We start from the raw sequence: 20,421 nt of genomic DNA on the forward strand, positions 1-20,421 counted from the left end.
GCTTCAGATTCACCAAACTTTATTCAAATTTGCCTGAGAAATACAGACTATCACAAAAGAAAGCAAAGGCAGTCATCCTGCTCCTTCGCTATTTTGGAACCTGGGCCCCATTTTGACATATTTTGGGTTTGAAATGACTAAAAGGTACAAAAAGTAAAGGAACAGGTCCAATAAATAGTCTCAGCCGGAAGCCATAGAACAGGCTTCAGTGTTCTTGCAGGTGTATCTCTGCAGGGATCCAGTATGTTGTCATTGGCAAAAACAAGCACTTTTAGTGGACGTACTTTGAGCATCTACTTTGACAGGGCTCAGTTTCCTCAGACAACCATGTTTGCAGCCTGTTTTCCCTTCTAGTCATTTTGAACCCAAAAACAAATAGAGATAGGCCTCAGGTTTGAAAATACCAAAGTTACCCAGTAACATCTGGAGACACTGATGAAATGTGAAGCTACAGCCAGCTGCTGGTGAGTGACTCGCACCTGTACAAGAAATAGCTTGACCCAAAACCATCACAGAATGTTTAAATGATTAAACAGACTAGATATAAGAGAGCATTGGAGCTGCTGTTGAGTGGATATAGTGGCCTTTGGACTGAACCACACTGGCTGTTTCCCCCTGTTCCCAGTCTTTACGCTAAGCTAAGCTAAGCTAAACTAAGCTAAGCTAAGCTAAGCTAAGCTAAAAGTCTCCTGTCTCCAGTTTCATATTTAATGTACAGATGTGAGAGAGGACTCGATCTTCTCCCCTAACTCTTGGCAAACAAGGGAACGTGCGTATTTCCTAAATTGTAGTGTAATGTAAATGTCACGATTTACAACTGTGACTGACAATGTGTTTATTCAGTATCAAAATGTTTGTTGACATTATCAGTCCATGTCTATATCAGTACAGAATAAACAAGCACACCATTGTTACCAAGTAACACTCCTGTTCTGTGACTGACCTAAACGTGTAGGAAGACAGGATGTGATCCCCTTTATTTTGGCAGAGACTTCCAGCGAGGAAACGTGCTTGTCGAAGGATTTATCATCCTGACAGCCTCTTCCCCTCAACGTCCACAAAGACAGAGAAACACACAAAGGTTGTGCGATGCCGGCACTGAAAGCACACAAAATAAAACTGAGCTCGGAGGATTTGACCAAAGTTGGACACTGAACTGCTGTTTTTTTATTCTTTGATTAATGTAATTTGGGGGTAGCTCAGCATTCCTGGAGAACGGTCAGCGGCGTCTGATTGGCCCACAGCCTCTGGTATCATAGTGAGGGAGGCTGCTGGAGCATGGCATCAGCATTCCTCACCCCTCACCCCCCCACCCCTCCCTCCACCCCCTTATCCCCCCTTCATATCCTGTCGCTCCACACATTCCTGCACATGGAGCTGAAGCCTAAACTGGAGCTTTAAATTCATCTTCGCTCTGTTGAGTCTGCAAGTCAAAGGCTGCATCCAAACGTGTCAGGCCATCTCTGTGTGTGTGTGTGTGTGTGTGTGTGTGTGTGTGTGTGTGTGTGTTCTCTCCTTCCTTGTGAGGACTGTTTTACGAGGTGCCCAAGCAAGATGGAATTTCTGGAAAGTCATGGACTTAAGAAGTATGAAGTTTTGGAATTAGCTAAATTATTGAAGCAAGTCATGGAAAATAAGGAATTTTATTAAACGTAAAATGTCAGCGATCTTGTGGCCCTTGAATCAATGAAAAACTGAGATAAAGTCAGCAAATGTGCCAGAAAAGATGAATGCAAAGTATGTGCAGCTGTCACAGATAATCTTTAATCTTAACTAACGTGTTGTGCCCTTTCTGAAGCATTTGGCAATTCATTTTTCAAAAACAATAAAGAGTACTAATATTATTATGATGAGTGACTGAGGAGCCTCACAAAGGTGTGTGTGTGTGTGTGTGTGTGTGTGTGTGTGTGTGTGTGTGTGTGTGTGTGTGTGGTGCCAGAGTGAATACACGCGTGTCCCTCACTGCGAATGAACTCGTATTTGCATGTGTTACATTTGTATTTGCAAATTCCTTGTGTCATGCAGCAGGTTGTTGGAACAGACTGAGTCTCCGCAGCGTTTTCTTTTCCCACAAAGCAGCCGTCTGGGCCGAATGGATGGAGGCGGAGAGGTTACAGAGGCTGGTGGGAGGATCCAGGCTCCTGTCCAGACCAGTTAGACCCAAACAAACAAGAGCCACATTGGCACATCACATTTTTTCTCCTTCATTTTTTTGCCTCGCTAGCAGCAGGGCCTGAGGATGGAGATGTTGTTTAGCTTTCTAAACTTTGGTCCAGATTAAACAAGCTTGACAATAATAATTGCTGACACCACCCTCAGGTCAAAGTAGAGCTAAATCAACAGTATGCTGCCTTCAGGAGATGCTGAGCAGAGCTTCACACTGGTGTACGTGTATACACCAGACTGTGTCAGTATTGGTTACCAGGCGTTTTGTGCCCCTCGGTTCAGACGTGATATAAATCCTGAGTGTTGCTGTTGAAGCAACATGAGGCTCATATGTCTGTTTCCATGAGGCAGAAAGCATCTGAAAAATGCACAAAGCTGAGATTTGCAGGAGGATTGGAGGGGCACGCAGTGGAAAATAGCAGAGGATCAAGTCAGTGGAATGAAACCTGTAGACGGACATTTATTAGTCTCTTTGCAGTGTGTGCTTTCAGTCAAACTTCACTGTCTTCTGCTCACTTTCCATCTTCTCTAGACTCCTTGTTAACAGTACGTCTTGTCGTCCTCTCTCTTATACTGTCCACTGATTCCCAGTCAGAGCTGATATTAGACTTTTCTTGTTGCTCTTGTGCTTGTTTCCTGCAGGCGCTGTTGAAGATGGACTGTCAGGGTCTTGTGGCCAGACTGGTCATGGACTTTGTCCTCCTGACCACGGCGGTGGAGGTGGCCGGGCGCTGGAGGGAGCTGGCCGAGAGGCTCGTCAAGGTCTCGCGCCAGCAGATGGACGCTTATGAGGCGCCACATCGCGACAAAAACGGGGTGGTGGACAGTGAGGTACGTCTGTCTTACAGGAGTTAACTGACATCTGACATATGAGAACAGAAATGGTTTGTTTGTTCAGGTGAAAGTGGAATTACATTCTGAAGACGATACTTTAAAGAGTTGAGTGCAGATAGTGTGAAACTGTGAAGGTTTGTTATAATGCAATGGAGTAAAAGTCCGTCATGACACTTTTAGGACACTTTTTTATAGATCACCCCTCATTGTTAGACAAGGAGTGTTCACTCCTATCAGTGCATCAGCAGATTATGGGCTGTGCGCTCTCTCTCTCACTCTGTCTGCAGGCCATGTGGAAGCCAGCGTATGACTTCCTGGTAACGTGGGCCGCTCAGATCGGCGACAGCTACAGGGACGTGATCCAGGAGCTGCACATGGGCTTAGACAAGATGAAGAACCCCATCACCAAACGCTGGAAGCACCTGACCGGCACACTCATCCTGGTCAACTGCCTGGACGCACTGCGTAGCTCCGCCTTCAGCCCCGCCGCCCAGGACGACTACGCCATCTAGCGCCTCCATGTTGATCCTGCTGGTGTTCCTCCACACCAGCTCACCTCGCTCTTTTGAAGCATTTGGAAGGTTACGCGGTTTGAAATGCTGCATATCAACTGTCCACTCACCCTGAATGCCACTACTGCTGTCTTATGTTCCTGTTTTGGTCCTGCGGCGCAGCCTGCTGCTCCTCGTGCCCGGGGGAGGGACGTCGGAGACAGCCCCCATGTCTCTGCAGCAACCAGCCAAACAACACAGTGCTGTTGGGAGCTCACAGTATTCACAAAGACTGTTTTAATAGTTCCTGTCTTGCATAGTCATGTATTTTTGTACTCTTATTTTTAAAGCAACACTTTGAACCCTTTGGTTAAGAACTGTGGACTGAATGCCAAGAAAGAAATTTTCAAGAAAAGACACTTTTAGATATTGTATCTTCGTTGCCGTAGCCTCGTCATGTGTCAAATCTGTTCTATTTATTTGTACGTCAATGAGAAAAGTCCCTTCTTCTTCCTTCTCACTGTGGTCCCGCTCATTTCAGAGATCCAAATACTCTGCTGTCAGTCTGTATTTCTAATGACCTGCCATTATAGGAGACTTATACAGTTCTTAAAGGAGAATTATTTATTCATCTTGCAGACCAAGGTTAATCATGCTCCTCACTAGTGCTAAATCTGATAGAACTTTACATAAAATGAATCAGCAACTGACTGAATGATCTTAATTGAAAGACTGTTTGCAGTAACCTGTGAGAACTGTTTTATATTACTCATTTAACTTACTTTGGTTCTGGGCTGTTGGTTGGACAAAGCTAGTTATTTGAAAATGCCATTTTCACTCTTTTCTGGCTAAACTATTATTGTATGGAGTCAGTTCATCCTTGACTTTGTCAACAGCTGTTGCCAAAACAGTCTCAAGTCAAGGTCCACCTCCCTCACCTGTTCTGATACATTTGACCATATCACTCATGTCATGTCATCAGCAGATTCGGTTTGCTCAGTTGACATGGAGCCGCTGTAGGAGCTCTACGTCTTCGCATCCATGTCGACTCAAACTCAGTCTGCCGATGAAGACCGCATCACGTGACTGAAAGCTCCAGAACAGCTGAGTAAGTAGACTGTGAATCAAGGCTGTTTTGTCGACTGTCTGATGTATTAATTAATGGATCTAAATAGTTATTTTCAGCTGTAGCCTAACAACCAGACCGTACCGCTCATTTCTCAGCTCTTCTGCCTGTATTTCTTTTGTACGATGGAACTATTTTTTACCAAAGCTTGCCAAAAAATGAATCCAGCTGCACACAGATGACCTTGTACCACGTTGAGACCACTGTTGTAATGACACAAAGGCTCTGGTTAGGTTTTGTCCAAGTGCTGCATACTGTACAGTGTGGTAATAACACATCCAGTGACCAGTTTGAAACCTTTTTGACTGCATACTTTTGTGTGAAAGACTCTAAATAAAATGTAAATATTTGTACACACCATTTGACAGACTGCACCTGCTTGAGGCTGCAGGCTCCTGTGATCACGTCCCCATGAAAACACACAGCGGCCAGGACATCACAGTCAGGAGGTTTCCTTATCTATAACAGGAGAGACGGGCCGTCATGTTTCATGTGCTATCAGTGCTCTGTTTGAGACAAACACCATTTCAGAAATTGTGCAGTGGAAGGTGAACAGGATGGTGCAGGAGGGAAGACATGCACAGAGAGTTGAGCCTCAGGGTTCAGGCAGAGCAGGGTCAAAACTGAGAGATAAACTGAACGAGAAAGATAAGTGAAAAGGAGGATTTGGTAGCACAGAAGTCTTGATGACCTCCAGCAGCATGTCTGCTTATCTTCATGCTGCCCTCATCATTTTACATGTCTTATGTCTAAGAGATCCAACTGCTGCAGCCTCAAAAATAGTCTTACATTTCAAACTGGAGCTTTATTTGTTTTATTTCCTCACAGCAGAGTGCTCCTGGGGCGAAAGTAAAAGCGTAGAACAAGAACAGAAATCTACAGACACGCTAACGTCCTTGTGATCAGCACACACGGAGAAGCACATTTAGGATGGATGAAGATCCTTGGCCTCCTACCACATGTCCACTGTCAGCATGGCAGCGTGGATGTAAACATACTCACATTAACTTTACTGAGAGTTTCTGACAGCTACGACAGAAAAACAAGTTACAGAAGTATCATCAAACTGGTCTCACTTAACAAACAGCTACAGCTGACGCCAGAAAAACTGTTCTATTGCATCTTTCTGCTGCATGAAAAGTTAGCAAACTGTCAGTGTGAGGACTTCTAAATCGAAGGAGGTGTGATTTGAGTAAAACTGATGTGTTTTTCCTCGTCCTGTAATCCCATTTCAGATTTTCCTTCTCAGTGTTCCTTAACATAGAAATGTGAGACTCCTGGTTAGTCTAATAGTCATATACGTTTATCTCATTCAGCTTCTTTTGACAGATTGAAAAAAATAATTTTTACTTTCAAGGACAGATTGTTTTCTTTAAGAGAATTGTGCAAATTCATAAATGGCGCTATAAACCTAAAACCATGATCTACCACTGACAGCAAGTAGAATTAAAAAAAAAAAATTATATTATATGCAGGTTTAACCATAAAATGTAAATGGTGCCATCCATATCACTGGAGAGATTTGAAAATATGACTTAATGTCATGTGTGGTTATAAATAAGGAATTTATTCAACACACAAATACTTATACCAAGCCTTCCTATTGGCTGTCAGTGTTTGTAGATGTTTCATGAACACACTTCGAAAACAATGATCTCCACCATGAAAAACAAATATGGGCTCCCCCAGTTTCCACCAGTGGACACCTGCTCCTCCACAGGTGCCATGTTTGTTCACTACTGTGTTCATGTGAAGGCTCTGGCTAGGACTGACGTTCGTTCAGTGGGCGCTCACCTACCTACATGAAGCTTGTTTCTACACTTAGCATTTAGTGCAACAAGCTGCTGGAGCTGAGAGAGCTGAGGAATCCAGTGATAGGGGTTCTGTGTCTTCTCTCCTGATGTGTTGGATTAGAATAAAGTCTGTTGGTGGCAACTGATGAAATGGCAGGGGATCACCAACGTTATTTATCCTCTGGGGAGCGTGAATCTCTGTAAATTTCATTGCAATCCTTCAAATAGTCTTCAAGATACTGCATTTGGATCGCAGTTTAAACACACCTTGGTGCAGAGCTTGTTGTGCTGGAGGCACCACGTGGCAGCAACAGTTGGAAACGTCAAGTCGTGCAGCCTGACGGAGCGGGACAGATTTGCTTCTGTGACCACAGTGACACCAGATCTCACTGTGTGTAAAATAAAAGCGCACAAAGTTAGAGAGCGAAGACGTGATTCTTTACTCTGATAATTGGGAGGACTGCTTCATGAAATCGTCTGTAACTTTTAAGGCTTGTTTCCATTCCTCTCTGTCCTTTTTCTGCCTCCTGCTCTCTGAGCTGTTAAAGCAAGCAGACCTTAATTAAATACACAGATTAATGGAGGAGAAAAAGAGCCAAAAGGAGTGGAATTAATTACAGCAGAGTATGTGCTGACATGCTTCAAATCCCAGCCTGGAGTGCTGGTAATGAGCTCCCCCAGGGTGACAGCACACAGATCTGTACTCGGCCTCAGAATCCAGGGATAATCTGTACAAAGAGGGGACTCGGGGGGCCGCCCATTCAACATGTTGACTTTTCATTGTCATTCAACACGTCCGGGCTGCTATTTCCCTGAGATTTATTGGTATGCTCATTAAGGCTTTAATTTCAAAATAAATGGTCTTAAATATTTTACTTGCAAATGAAGTCGTGTAAGTGCGTGCAAGTCTCACTTTGAACACAGGTTCAGATCAGAAGGGAACATTAAAAATGCATAATCTCTTCAGTTTGTTTATCCCATTTAAAAATGTACAGCACGTGCAAATATTGTGATTTAGAACAATGACTTCCTGTTTCTGGCCCCCGCTCCCTGGATGAATGCTACACCAAATCCTACACACTGCACCTTTAAAAGTAGCGAGCAGTCAGGGGTCTGTGGCAGGACAAGACAGAGCAGCCAATTAGTCACCGCACTCGTTTTTCAGCATGAAGGCAGAAACGTGGACAAAAAAAATCTTTGTTTGATCAGTTCAGTAGTTTGCAAGATCAGCTGTGGACAGACACATGATCCCCTCCGGGCTCAGAGAGATGACATGACACACCAACTATAGCTAATGATAATGCTATTAAACTTCTTTTTTGGCTACTCTTGGGCAGCAGAAACAAGCTTCCAACTCGACATGGACATACTATGATGTTTTGAATTGGTTCTTTAAATCTGAAACCGACGGTTGTTTATTCACACATCAAGCAGACCCAGAGCAGCGTTATCATTTGTAGTATATTGTCTAAAATGTCTCTGTATGTAGTATTAAGATTTCTCTTCGTTAGAGCTGAGCAGCATGAATGGACCCAGACCTAAATGCTGTGTGTCCGTATACTTTTGTCCATATAGAGCAGATTCAAATGTTTAATTCAGACACTATGAAATGCCACCAAATCCATTTTCCAATGCGGCGACAGCTCAGTCAGAGCTAATTGATTCCTGACAGACTTGACATTTCTCTGATGGGTTTCTAGTGTTCAGAAAGTCGTCCCCATATCCTCATTTCTACACTTTTCTTCTCAGTCAATGTAAACAGAGCGGTGAAAGAATGGCCACGATGACACGATGATTGTGTTTTGTGGTCCACAAAGAGCGACGGCTCCTCGCAGCCAAATGTTGGTGTAACTCAGACTGAGGCTGTGGTGAAAGCTTTGACGTTGCTGCCAGTTAAAGAGGAGCTCCATGTAATTTGTGACACTTTTGATTGTTGTGTTGCCATTTCGCTGTGGCAGCTATCAGCAGCGCCAAGGAAAGGTCAACGTGGGAATGACCCGCTCAGCAGCCCGGGAGCCTCGGAGACGCTTAATGGAACCATTTTCTCCTGAAATAATAACACTGTTTTTTGGCTTTATCGGCTAAGAACCACTGCTCTGTTGTCTTCTTTTGGAGGAGAGAGAGAATTTCCCATCTCGTCCGAAACCTGTTTCAACTTGTCAGCTCATACCGAAGAACTGGGGAGGCAAAGTCAGAGCACAAGAAGAAAAGCTACCTGTCTGTACTGTGGGAGGATAAACCCCCGCAAGCATGGGCACAACATGCAAACTGTTCACATAAAGGCCGCAGCGATGCATCAGGGTCGAACCTGAAACCTTCAGTGCTGAGCACCACACCGCCGTGCTGCCCTTCAGGTTCATGATACAAAATATACTCAACAAAGTATTATCACAAGTATCATTCATGGGTAAACTGACATGAAGCCTCGTTGGTGTGGTGAAATTCACACAGGTCTGCATGGAGTGAATAAAATGAGCTCCACATTCACCAGCCACAACATTAAAGGGATGAACACATGAATGCACCAATAATTATCACCCAATATAGACTGTACATTATTGTGAAAGGTGCCATCGTACTTACTTTTACTGCATTTTGACAATGTGTTACTCTGTTGGTGACGGAGTAGAGTCGGAGATGCTGCTAAAGCATCAGTTCTGTCTAAACTGGAGAGGATGTCTTCACTGTCTGTTAGATTGTGACAGACAGACGGTTCGTCCAATCACCTGCCAAGTCTTTGAACCTGCTGCCCATTTCCAAACAGTTTCTACGGTAGACTTCCCTCCATGTTTCTTGTCACTTTCTGTCAATCAAAGGAGATTCAGATCTGTCTTCATTACCACAGGAGCCTCAGGATGTTCAGAGTCTTCTGGGAGCTCAGGTAGCAGCAAACAAACTCAGACTTTCTCTTAAGATCATTAAATCCAGTTGAAAATCAGTTTAAAACGACGCACTCCTTTAGGAAATGTGGGCATTTTGACATTTTTCATAAACCTTTGGGTGATTCCAGGGATAAGTGCATGACTAAAAACAGGTGGTGGGTGTTTTCTGCCATTGGTTCTGCAGGAGGAGTGTGTGTGTGTGTGTGTGTGTATGTGTGTGTGTGTGTGTGTGTGTGTGTGTGTGTGTGTGTGTGTGCTGACATGAGCAGAACAGAAGTGTGTTTGTTCTCTGATGAGAAAGGTGAGTAAGATCGAAACCTGGCAGAGAGGCCGACTCTCTGTGTACCCAGCACCGTCAGACCCCTCCCCAAACCAACCCCCCCGTGTGTGTGTGTGTGTGTGTGTGTGACCACAGACTACTCACTTAACCCTTTGTGTGTCTGTGTACACTACACATGCAAAAGTTTGTGGGCAGATAAGGAGCTGGAACAAATGGGGGACACGCTGATGGCTGGAGGCTGGAGGCTGGAGGCCACAGTCAGCTCCATGTTTACATGACACACAGGTGGAACAGAAACCCAGACAAACACAACATGATATTCTAGATATCTCTGAACTCACAGACCTCACGTTTTCATCAAATCGTGTCACATTTGCAGAAGAGAAAAATCTGTTATCTATGTAATAATACGGTTTCCACTAGGCAAAAAGCTCCGACACTCTGCGTGGATATGAACACTTCCGCTTGTATACACGACTCGTACACCACCGTCAAAGAGATACTTGTTTGATGTTGTAGCTATATGCCATGTCTGACACATATCTGTCATCCTTAACCTGATTACATTTCTCTGATTATCTTTTATTTTGTTTGTATTCACACTTTTTCCTCCAAATATTCCTTTCTTATCTTATTTGTTATTTAGCATTAAACACACAGCACAGCTCAGGCTGATGATTGGTCGGAGGATCGCCTCAGTTATTACAGTCTTCCCAGAGGGGAACGTGAAGGTCTGAAGTCTAAACCAAAATCGAGGGCGAACAGCCACTTTATGTTTCATATTATTAATTGATCCTTCTGGCTGGATTTATACCTTCTCAACTACATTGGCAGTACTTCTCAAAACCAAGTCACACAAGTCTAACTCTGTACAGAGCAGTGGCTCACAGTGCTCAGGGGATCAGAGAGCACTGATTAGCTGCATGATCTGCAGACACAGTCCCAGACTCAGGCTCGGGGTTTGGATCCTTGTTGGATTTCCAGGATTTGCTGTTGACAGGTTGTGAAAGTAAACTGGAAGAGGGCCAAACAGTTCTCACAGCTTCCAGAGCGCCTGGATGCTGGACATAATATATCTTTTACTAGTGACACCTCTGTGTCCGAGTGTCTAGCAGAGAGCCCCCCACCACCACCACCACACCCCCAATTACTCTCATTTCGACGACAGAAAGCTGCACTGTGGGTGATGTTAGCAGTTTGTCTCCAAGGAAACCTCTTCAGTTTAAAACCAACTGGTTTCAAGGAGGATGTGTTTGCTGGAGATGAGAGCAGTTAATCAACATAACGCTGGAGACCGGCCTAAGAAAACCTTTTATCTCCAGAGAGCAACACAACTCAACGTCTCACCATCACATTTTTTCTGTCACACTTAATTCCTCCGACAGTCTTAATGTGACATATAAGAATTTAGAGATAAAATACTGTTTGCTCTATATAGGAACTGATTTCGGTCTTGAGTGTATTTTATTATAAGTAATAGAAGTAATAACATTTCTTTGAATTCAGTCTTGCTTTTCCCCTCCAGGAGGAACAGCAGCTAAGCTCACTCTGGACTGAACTAAGTCACAAACAGAATAAAATATTGCAAAATCTAAGAGTTTTTCCTTTTCGCTGGATTCAGATGATTCATCTGTTGATACGTCCCTTCTGCAGGCTCCCCTGGTTCTCTTTTAAAGTAAGAATCTCTAAGATTTTCCGCTAGATAAATGTCAGTTAGGTGATTGGGCCCATGGCCCACTGATGAAAACCCTTGCATTTGTTGTATTCTGCAGAATTTCCCAACATTCCTGTGAAAAATCACAAGTGATCACCCAGCAGTGATTGGTCCATCAGAGAGGGAAGGTGGAAGCAGCATAATGTTAAACGGCTACTAGTGCTGAACAAACAAACAAGGACAACAGCGATGAATACAGATCCAAAGAAAAAGAAATGAATTCAACGTTCAGATGAAGGCAAACAGTCAAACACGTCGGCCAGGACAAAAACACACCTGCAGTCTGCGCAGTGTATAGGTGCCATCAAAGAGAGTGAAACAGAGAGTACACCAGCAGAGGGAGGTTTTAGATCTTTAATGCACAGACAGGGAGAGAAACTGTTGTGTTGAAAACAGCATGAGAGAACTATAATGGATTGTGTTTTTCCTCCTAGTCGCAGCTGAAGCTCAGCACATGGCCGCTGCTCTTCCTATAATTCATCCTGAGCGTCGTGCTCGGCATTCAGCCACTTGTTTTTCAATCATCAGATCACAGATCATCCCTGGAGCACGCCCCTGTCTCACTCTCTGTCTCGCCAACTTCCTCCTATTCCTCCGTCTCAGTCATTACGATCCATTTCAGGAGTCGGTAAACATCCAGCGCTGCATTCAACAGGCACAAACAAAACCGCTTTATTAATCTGAGCAGCCAGAGGAGGCAGGGTTTTGTTGCCGTCACGCCAACAAAACACTCTGCTCCTGGTAAAAACTGGTGCCATGGCAACCCCCTGAGCACAGCATGCAAATCGTCATAGCAACCTGTGTGTGAGAGTGTGTGCTTGCGTGCATGTGTGTGTGTGTTAGTATGTGTGTCTGTGTGTGTGTGTGTGAGAGTAATGATTGAAAGACATAAAGACAAATGAGTGTCAGAAGAGCAACAAACGGAGCATGTGTTCAGAGTCACTCACTTCAGTGCTCTCTGTCTGAGCCTGCAGGAGATGAACGATGTGAGTGTGAGAGCTGAAAGGCAACACAGGGAAACATCAACAACGCAATTTTTCTTATAGCAAACATCTTCATTTTTCATTCACTGCTCACTGCTTACAAGTTAAAAGATCAGTTCTCTCAAATTTCAAGTGCGTCAGCTGGCAGGCTGACGGGGACGCGGTCTGTGGAAGGGGATGTCGCTGCTCTTGGTCCATCACCACCTCACAGTCCAGACTGAAACATCTCAGCAACTATCGGATAGACTGTCATGACACTTTGCACAGATTTTCCTGGTCCTCAGAGGATGAATCATCTGACTTGATGATTGGTGACCCTCTGAATGTCATTCTTGCACCACCACCGAGTTTCATGTGTGTTTTTTGGGGAAATGCCTGGACAACTATTGAATGGATTGTCATGAATTTAGGCTCACGCTTGGTTCACATTGGTTCTTAGACTGATTCGTCAGAATAACTGTGGTTCTGACATTCATGTTCCCCTCAGGGTGAATTATAATAACTTTATTGATCCTCTGACTTTTCTTCTAGTGCCATCATCAGGTGAACATTTTAATATGGCCGATACATTCCCATCAGCCTCAGCTGTAGTTTGTGTCGAGTGCTCATAACGTGATAAACATTATACCTGCTAAACATCAGCATGATGGCATTGTGATCAGACCATATTAAAGATAAACTCTGCTTCCTCCCACTGTACAAAAATGAAGCCAAAATATCCTGGATACCAGTGCTGCCATATTGCGCTTGGTTAGGATTAGCTGACTTCACACCCCCTTTTTATAGCATCAGATAACTAATTAAAACCACTGTTATCCAAAAAATGAACCCTTGAACACATGTCAAGCTACGCTACAGAAAATGATCCGAGCTTGAAGCATGTGCATTTCACATGCGTGGACCATGTTTGTGCCCATGGTCCTGTTTGAATGCTATATTACATGAACATTCATTTTGTTAGAGTGGAGGCAGAAATCTCCAAAACGATCTGCATGATAGATACCACTAGGGTGAGAAGTTGTAATTTAGTAATGAAATGACCCTTTAACTGACTTGTTTTAACAGTTTACTGTCAAAAAACAAGGAATTGAAACTATTTAAACTGCTGTTACAGAGATCACTTGTGATTGGCACACACACACACACACACACACACTACCCCAAATACTCACAAGAACACCAAATGTGGATTCATTCACTGCTGAAAATCTTACACGCTCTGTTCCAGTCTTTAAAATCGTCTTAATGAATCTCTGTAACGTAACATTGTTTTTACGGTGGCATATAGATCATGTTTATTGATGTCAGGGGGGAAAACACTATGTTTGTAATTGCCTCCAGACTGTCAGAGACACTGCTGTGACCTGCAGCGCCTCATTTTTCAGCCAGTGTTTTCTCATTTGCATCCAGCAGCAGGTGTTAATCAACAGAGCTCACTGCTGCAGCTCACTGGCTCCACATCACCGCAAACACTCACAGACAGCTCTGTCCTCGCCGTGGCTGCAGTGACGCCTCACTGATGTCGGTGCTGTTGACACACTTGTGTTTTGAAGCCAGCTGCGAGCGTCGGCGCTTTGCCCGACTGGACTTGACTCCAACGAGGCCCATTTTTCACCATAGAGGTGATGAATTCCTGGTCTGTGATTCAGCCGTTTGTCAGACGGGTTCACAAACAGCTGATGAAATCAACAGGTGGTGTTCTGTCCAAAAAAGAAACAAGGATTATTTCTCTACCAAATATTTTGTTTGTCTTATTCACTGTAATATAGCTGCAATTAAAAGATTTTAGTGAAAGTTAAATTACAGAATTCAGGGTCTATTGTACTCAAAACATTTTAATAAGAGATCAGGGGGGAAAAAAGGAAAATTAACTAACTTAGTTTTTAAAAAACAAATACTACAACAACTACCACCACTAATAATGATCACAGTAATACAATACACAGAAGAAAAAGGAACAAACCAAAGAGAAAAACTAATAAGACTGATATTGTAAATTCAATGGTCAACAATAAAAGCTGCATTATTGATACAAAAACAAACAAACAAAAAAGGAAGAATGAAGAAACTAAATCAGCATCCATCCCTCAGTCTTTGTAGCACGAACTCACAACTGTTTAAACTGACCTCCATCTAACGGTTAAACAGTTAAACCTGACTGGACCATGTATTTGCATAGTGAGATATTGTGCAACTAGAAGCAAATATTCATTTACCAGGTAAACCAGCTCACTGTTGGATCTTTTACTCTGTGAAAAATTAACTAACTAAAGGAAACCAGTAAGTGCAGCTCAGTCAGTAAAGGCTCCTAAACTGAGAGGGGAGATATTTGTCTGTTCGGGAAACATGTGAGTTGTACTGTGATTTGATTCCGTTAAAATGGATTAAACAGCATTTTGTCGCTGACAGTGTGGCTGATTCACAGGATGATTAGCGTTAGGATTTATCTAAATGACACAGACGAGACCCAAATTACAGATTTTTCTTACACAAATGATGTAGAGCCATAGTGGATCCTCACATCCCTCTTACGGCCCTAGAGCCTTGGTCATCTCTCTCTCTCTTGCTTTTCTGTTGCACGTCCCTGGCTGGGCGGAGCCTACAATCACCTGACCTGGCACACCTGGCCAGTGTACCGGGTTATATAGGCCGATCCAGCCACCCATGCTCTTTGTTGTTATAATAAAATGATCTTTATTTCCAGTAAAGCCTCTCTTACACCTCCTGCTTTAAAAATAAAATAGAGGACAAGTAACTAATAACTTTGACAGGTAATTATCTAAAGAAACATACACATTCATGATCCCCACAGGATGAATCGTAGAGTTTTGGTGGATGCTTAAACTCATAGCATTAACAAGCAAAGCAGTAATTAGAGCCCTGAAACCTGCACCGAAATGGAATGCAGCCATCTTTATGTATTTACATACATGCTTTTCCTGCTATTTCAAATAAAAATGTTGGCTGTGAAAAAAGTTTATTCCTGCTCCCTAGAGGATAAACTCTGTGGATGTTAATGAGTGCATAGGAATGGCTAAATCTTCAGTGTGTTTGGCAGTCAGTTGGTTGATCGATGGTGCACTTTAGTCCACGCTGAAATATCTCAAAAAATATTGGATGGACTGCCATGAAACTTGGTTCGTACATTCATGGTTCCCCCAGGATGAATTACTGGCTTTTCGTTTAAACAAAATGTCTCTTAGTCTTGTCCAGAGCTAAAAAAAAAAATCAACCAATCTAAGAAAGTGAAAGTGACTCACAGGAAATACTGCTTAGGATCATTCTCAGTAAATCTCTAATCAGTCTAAAGCATGCAGTGATAGTCTACTTTAAATGTGCTTTGTCTGGTAGCTTGTTGGCGCATGCACACATTGAAACAGAGAAAAACAACACTCCACTTCCATCAGAGTCACTTCAGTTGAGATGTGGAGCGTGACAGTAGAATTCAGCCCATCTTTCTATCTCTTTCATGCCCCACCACTCTCTCTTTTTATCTGAGGGGCCTTGAGAGTCTGGACGCTTTCTTCAGGGAGGTGAACTAGTCCTGTCAGCCTCCATTATACCTCCTACATGGGATATCGAGAGCGATGCTTTTATCTCCCAAAGCCAGGCTGAGGCAGCCATTAAGACGGAGCCCGCTGGCCTATCAGGTTAGATAACACAAGACCTGCAGTACACCTCCGGCAACAGCAATCAACCTGCTCCATCAACAGCCTCCTGCAGGCTGCTCAGAGACACTTCCATTCAGCTGAGGATGGAAAACAACATGCAGGCCTGCACCATGTTTCTGCTTTCTGGCAAAGACTAAAATGACTACAACTTCTTTCAGCCTTATTTAACATGATATGACCATGTTTCATGTTGGCCATGTTTCCAGTGCCCATACTGTGTCTTGGCAGGGCACATTTCTTATGTTCTCTGTGTAACTGTATGGGTCAAAAGACACAATGGCTGCATCCAGATTTCTGGATTTTGCAGACTGAACAGGCCTAAGGCTGTCAAATTTCACAGTAAATTAAATTTGCAAGGAATCTCATATTAGACTTGTTGCATGCTGAATTCCAATAGAGGAAAAAGGCAGCGAACACATCCATCCTGCTTTTGTCCCGACTGACAGGTGACTTGTACTTGTTACCTTTTTTTTACATAATGGATGACAGCATTTCCTGATATTATGCTTTGGCAGAGTTTTGAATGAAATGTGACTTCCTGATTGAAGAGTGAGCTCAGCCCTGAAAGCCACAGGCCCTCGAGTCGGTTAACATGATTTCACAGCCAAAGACTTCAGTTGCATCACTCATCTTTCATGGCTGCTGCGGCCCAATTTTCTGTAGCATCTTTGTCAGAATTGGAGAAAAAAAGCCTCTAACTTCAGAGCCATTAGGAAAGTGTGGATGTGATATCAGTATTGCAATATCTTTTGTATCAGACTTTGAAGTCTTCATTAGCAAACAGCTCAAAGAGACCAGACTGCACTTCACTTTCCACCTGTTTTTTCCAGCCTGTCCTCATATTAAGATGGCAACAGTGGCTGTCTTTTTCCAGGGGGTTGATAGGAACATTGTTACTAGACGAGCACTAGTGGCTATAGTAACTATGACGGGAGGAAGAGATGTAGTATACAGAGCGACAACATGCTAAGGGGCACCAGGGGAACATGCTAAAGGGCACCAGAGGAACATGCAAGGGACGCCAGAGGAACGTGCTAAGGGGCACCAGGGGAACGTGCTAGGGGACATCAGAGAAACATGCTAAGGGGCACAAGAGGAACATGCTAAGGGACACCACAGAAACATGCTAAGGGGCACCAGAGGAACATGCTAAAGGGCACCAGAGGAACGTGCAAGGGACGCCAGAGGAACATGCTAAGGGACGCCAGAGGAACGTGCTAAGGGGCACCAGGGGAACATGCTAAGGGACACCAGAGGAACATGCAAGGGACGCCAGAGGAACATGCAAGGGACGCCAGAGGAACGTGCTAAGGGGCACCAGAGAAACGTGCTAAGGGGCACCAGGGGAACGTGCTAGGGGACATCAGAGGAACATGCTAAGGGGCACAAGAGGAACATGCTAAGGGGCACAAGAGGAACATGCTATGGGACACCACAGAAACATGCTAAGGGGCACCAGAGGAACATGCTAAGGGACACCAGAGGAACATGCTAAGGGACACCACAGAAACATGCTAAGGGGCACCAGAGGAACATGCTAAGGGACACCACAGAAACATGCTAAGGGGCACCAGAGGAACATGCTAAGGGACACCAGAGGAACGTGCTAAGGGGCACCAGGGGAACGTGCTAAGTGACGCCAGAGGAACATGCTACGGGGCACTAGAGGAACATGCTAGGGGCACCAGAGGAACATGCTAAGGGCACCAGAGGAACATGCTAGGGACGCCAGAGGAACAGGCTAGGGACGCCAGAGGAACATGCTAAGGGACGCCAGAGGAACAGGCTAGGGACGCCAGAGGAACATGCTAAGGGACGCCAGAGGAACATGCTAAGGGACGCCAGAGGAACAGGCTAGGGGCACCAGGGGAACGTGCTAAGGGACGCCAGGGGAACGTGCTAAGGGACGCCAGGGGAACGTGCTAAGGGACGCCAGGGGAACATGCTAGGGGACACCACAGAAACATGCTAAGGGGCACCAGAGGAACATGCTAAGGGACACCACAGAAACATGCTAAGGGACACCAGAGGAACGTGCTAAGGGGCACCAGGGGAACGTGCTAAGTGACGCCAGAGGAACATGCTACGGGGCACTAGAGGAACATGCTAGGGGCACCAGAGGAACATGCTAAGGGCACCAGAGGAACATGCTAGGGACGCCAGAGGAACAGGCTAGGGACGCCAGAGGAACATGCTAAGGGACGCCAGAGGAACAGGCTAGGGACGCCAGAGGAACATGCTAAGGGACGCCAGAGGAACATGCTAAGGGACGCCAGAGGAACAGGCTAGGGGCACCAGGGGAACGTGCTAAGGGACGCCAGGGGAACGTGCTAAGGGACGCCAGGGGAACGTGCTAAGGGACGCCAGGGGAACATGCTAGGGGACACCAGAGGAACATGCTAAGGGCACCAGAGGAACATGCTAAGCGGCACCAGAGGAACATGCTAAGGGCACCAGAGGAACATGCTAAGGGACATCAGAGGAACATGCCCACACACATGCATACTAACCCTCCACCCACAGATTAGAAAAGTCCTACAGAGAACATGATAACATGCCCGATAACATAAATAAATCATGATTTTGAATATCTGGTTCACACATGTGGGCTGTTTAATGGGTCCTCTGTGCTCTCATGAAGTAACAACATCCAACAATATTCACGTCCTGAATGATATTTCAGAGTTTTTGTCTCGTTCAGCAATCACACATATACAATAACATGAATGTGTGTGTGTGTGTGTGTGTGTGTGTGCATTCATTTAGAGAGAAGAGGAGGTGTGTGGAGTGGTGCTCCTGCAGGTATCCTCTCTGGAATAGTGATGAAGGAGGAATTGAAGAGGCTGAAAACGTGTGGGCACATGTACACTGACTGACTGCTGTAATGGGTATCAGCCACTTCCTGGAACAGTGTGCCCGTTTCAGACCTCTCCCCTCGTTTTTTCTGATCTTATCACCACTCCTCCATCATGACACTCAGCTGTTGAACTCTCCGCCGTCTGAGCTGATTTTCCTTTGGCTCATGTACGGCAGGAAATGTGCACAAAGGAAAGATTATCTTTTCATCATTCATCCCACATTCATGTCACATCAGAGCTCAGTGCACACTGCTGGGACGAGACGCAAAACACCTGAGAGCTGAACGTGGGAGGAAGGAGTACTAATGTTTTATTGTTACACTCTGCCATCTACTGGATGGAGACAGTACAACGTAACTCTACCAACAGTCTCGTGTCAATGAAGACTCAGTGAGTGATTTTGCTCTAAGTGTAACTAAACACAAAGGAACTACATACTACTGTAGTATTATTATTATAGGATACTGTGATACAGTAGCCATTCTGCAGCCTAATGAGTACTTTTGTACTTATTTTTTGATGCTTTAATTATCAGATTGGCTCTTAATCAGTCTTTGTTCACACATCAATCTATAACATCAATCATTTACATGTAATTGTTGTCTAGGGCCAGTCCCTGTGAACACTATCTGTTACTTTGAAATGATGATGTGGTCATAAGTCCTGTGTTTCTGTCCACCTATTTCTTTGTTTGGTTGTTTTTCGTGTCAGTTAACTTATTTGGTTTCTAGTTTAGCTGTCGGTATGTCCATGTGTACTAAACTGTAGTGCAGGTTGTAATGATCCATGCCATCTATAATAAGGCTTGTCCTTAAAGGGTCGTGGGGGGGGGGGGGCTTCATCCAGTCCCAGCTGACATAGGGTGAGAGATGGGGTAAACCCTGGACAGTTAATCACAGGGTGAGGTTGTTAATCCCTACAAAAATAAAAGCTAAAAAAAAGCTACTGCTAAAAAAAAGACACCTTACACTTCCTTATCATTTGAAAGGAGATTTTCTGACTGCTGTAAAATGAATGTGAAGCTGTGTTTATCCTGCAAAAAAGTTCTGTTCTTAAACACGTTGGCTGAATAAAATATTCACCCAGTAGAAACTAGTAGTATTCTGTTGTCTGTTATTGCTAAATCTAAAACTTGGGAGTCAGACATTTAATAAGAGCGTTTTAACTTTAAAAACTGTCTGGATCTCTAACTGTGTCACTGAGTGTGCAGCCATGTGAACAGCTCCACTGCAGCACTGTGGGCTTTAACATCAGCATACTAACATGCTCTGTGTTCACATGCCAAGAAGAAGAGTTAAGTCCAGCTGTGGCCGAGGGCATGTTGACCAGATGATGGCGCTAGTGTAAAAGGATAACCAAAGCTCCACAACTTTGAGATATTTCACTCTCCAAACTACTACCGTGAACCTCTTGGTGGCGCTAGAGGAAAGGGCACCAGTTGGTCTGCTGAAGCTGTGGAGCGGCTTTGTGGAAGTGAACTCAATCAATGAGCTTGTACTGTATGTAGTTCTTCTTTAAAACAATCACGAGCTGGTGTCGGGTCTTCTGTTACGACCGGTGCCTGTGATCTAACACTGTTCACAGAGGAGCCACAGCTCACCCTGACACACACCACGCAGCTAC

At 44.4% G+C, this 20,421-nt stretch overlaps 1 protein-coding gene across 1 annotated transcript in view; it reads left to right on the forward strand.

Moving 5' to 3' along the window:
- LOC139208376 (SH3 domain-binding protein 4) overlaps nucleotides 1–3,634 on the forward strand; it is a 44,093-nt gene extending 40,459 nt beyond the window's left edge. The window contains exons 4-5 of the mRNA XM_070838038.1: nucleotides 2,809–2,997; nucleotides 3,288–3,634. Of these exons, the coding sequence (XP_070694139.1) occupies nucleotides 2,809–2,997; nucleotides 3,288–3,512 (414 nt within the window). The 3' untranslated portion in view covers nucleotides 3,513–3,634. The remainder of the gene's footprint in view (nucleotides 1–2,808; nucleotides 2,998–3,287) is intronic.
- Nucleotides 3,635–20,421: the final 16,787 nt, after the last annotated feature.

Source organism: Pempheris klunzingeri, chromosome 10, assembly GCF_042242105.1.
Source record: "Pempheris klunzingeri isolate RE-2024b chromosome 10, fPemKlu1.hap1, whole genome shotgun sequence".
Classification (NCBI taxonomy): domain Eukaryota; kingdom Metazoa; phylum Chordata; class Actinopteri; order Acropomatiformes; family Pempheridae; genus Pempheris; species Pempheris klunzingeri.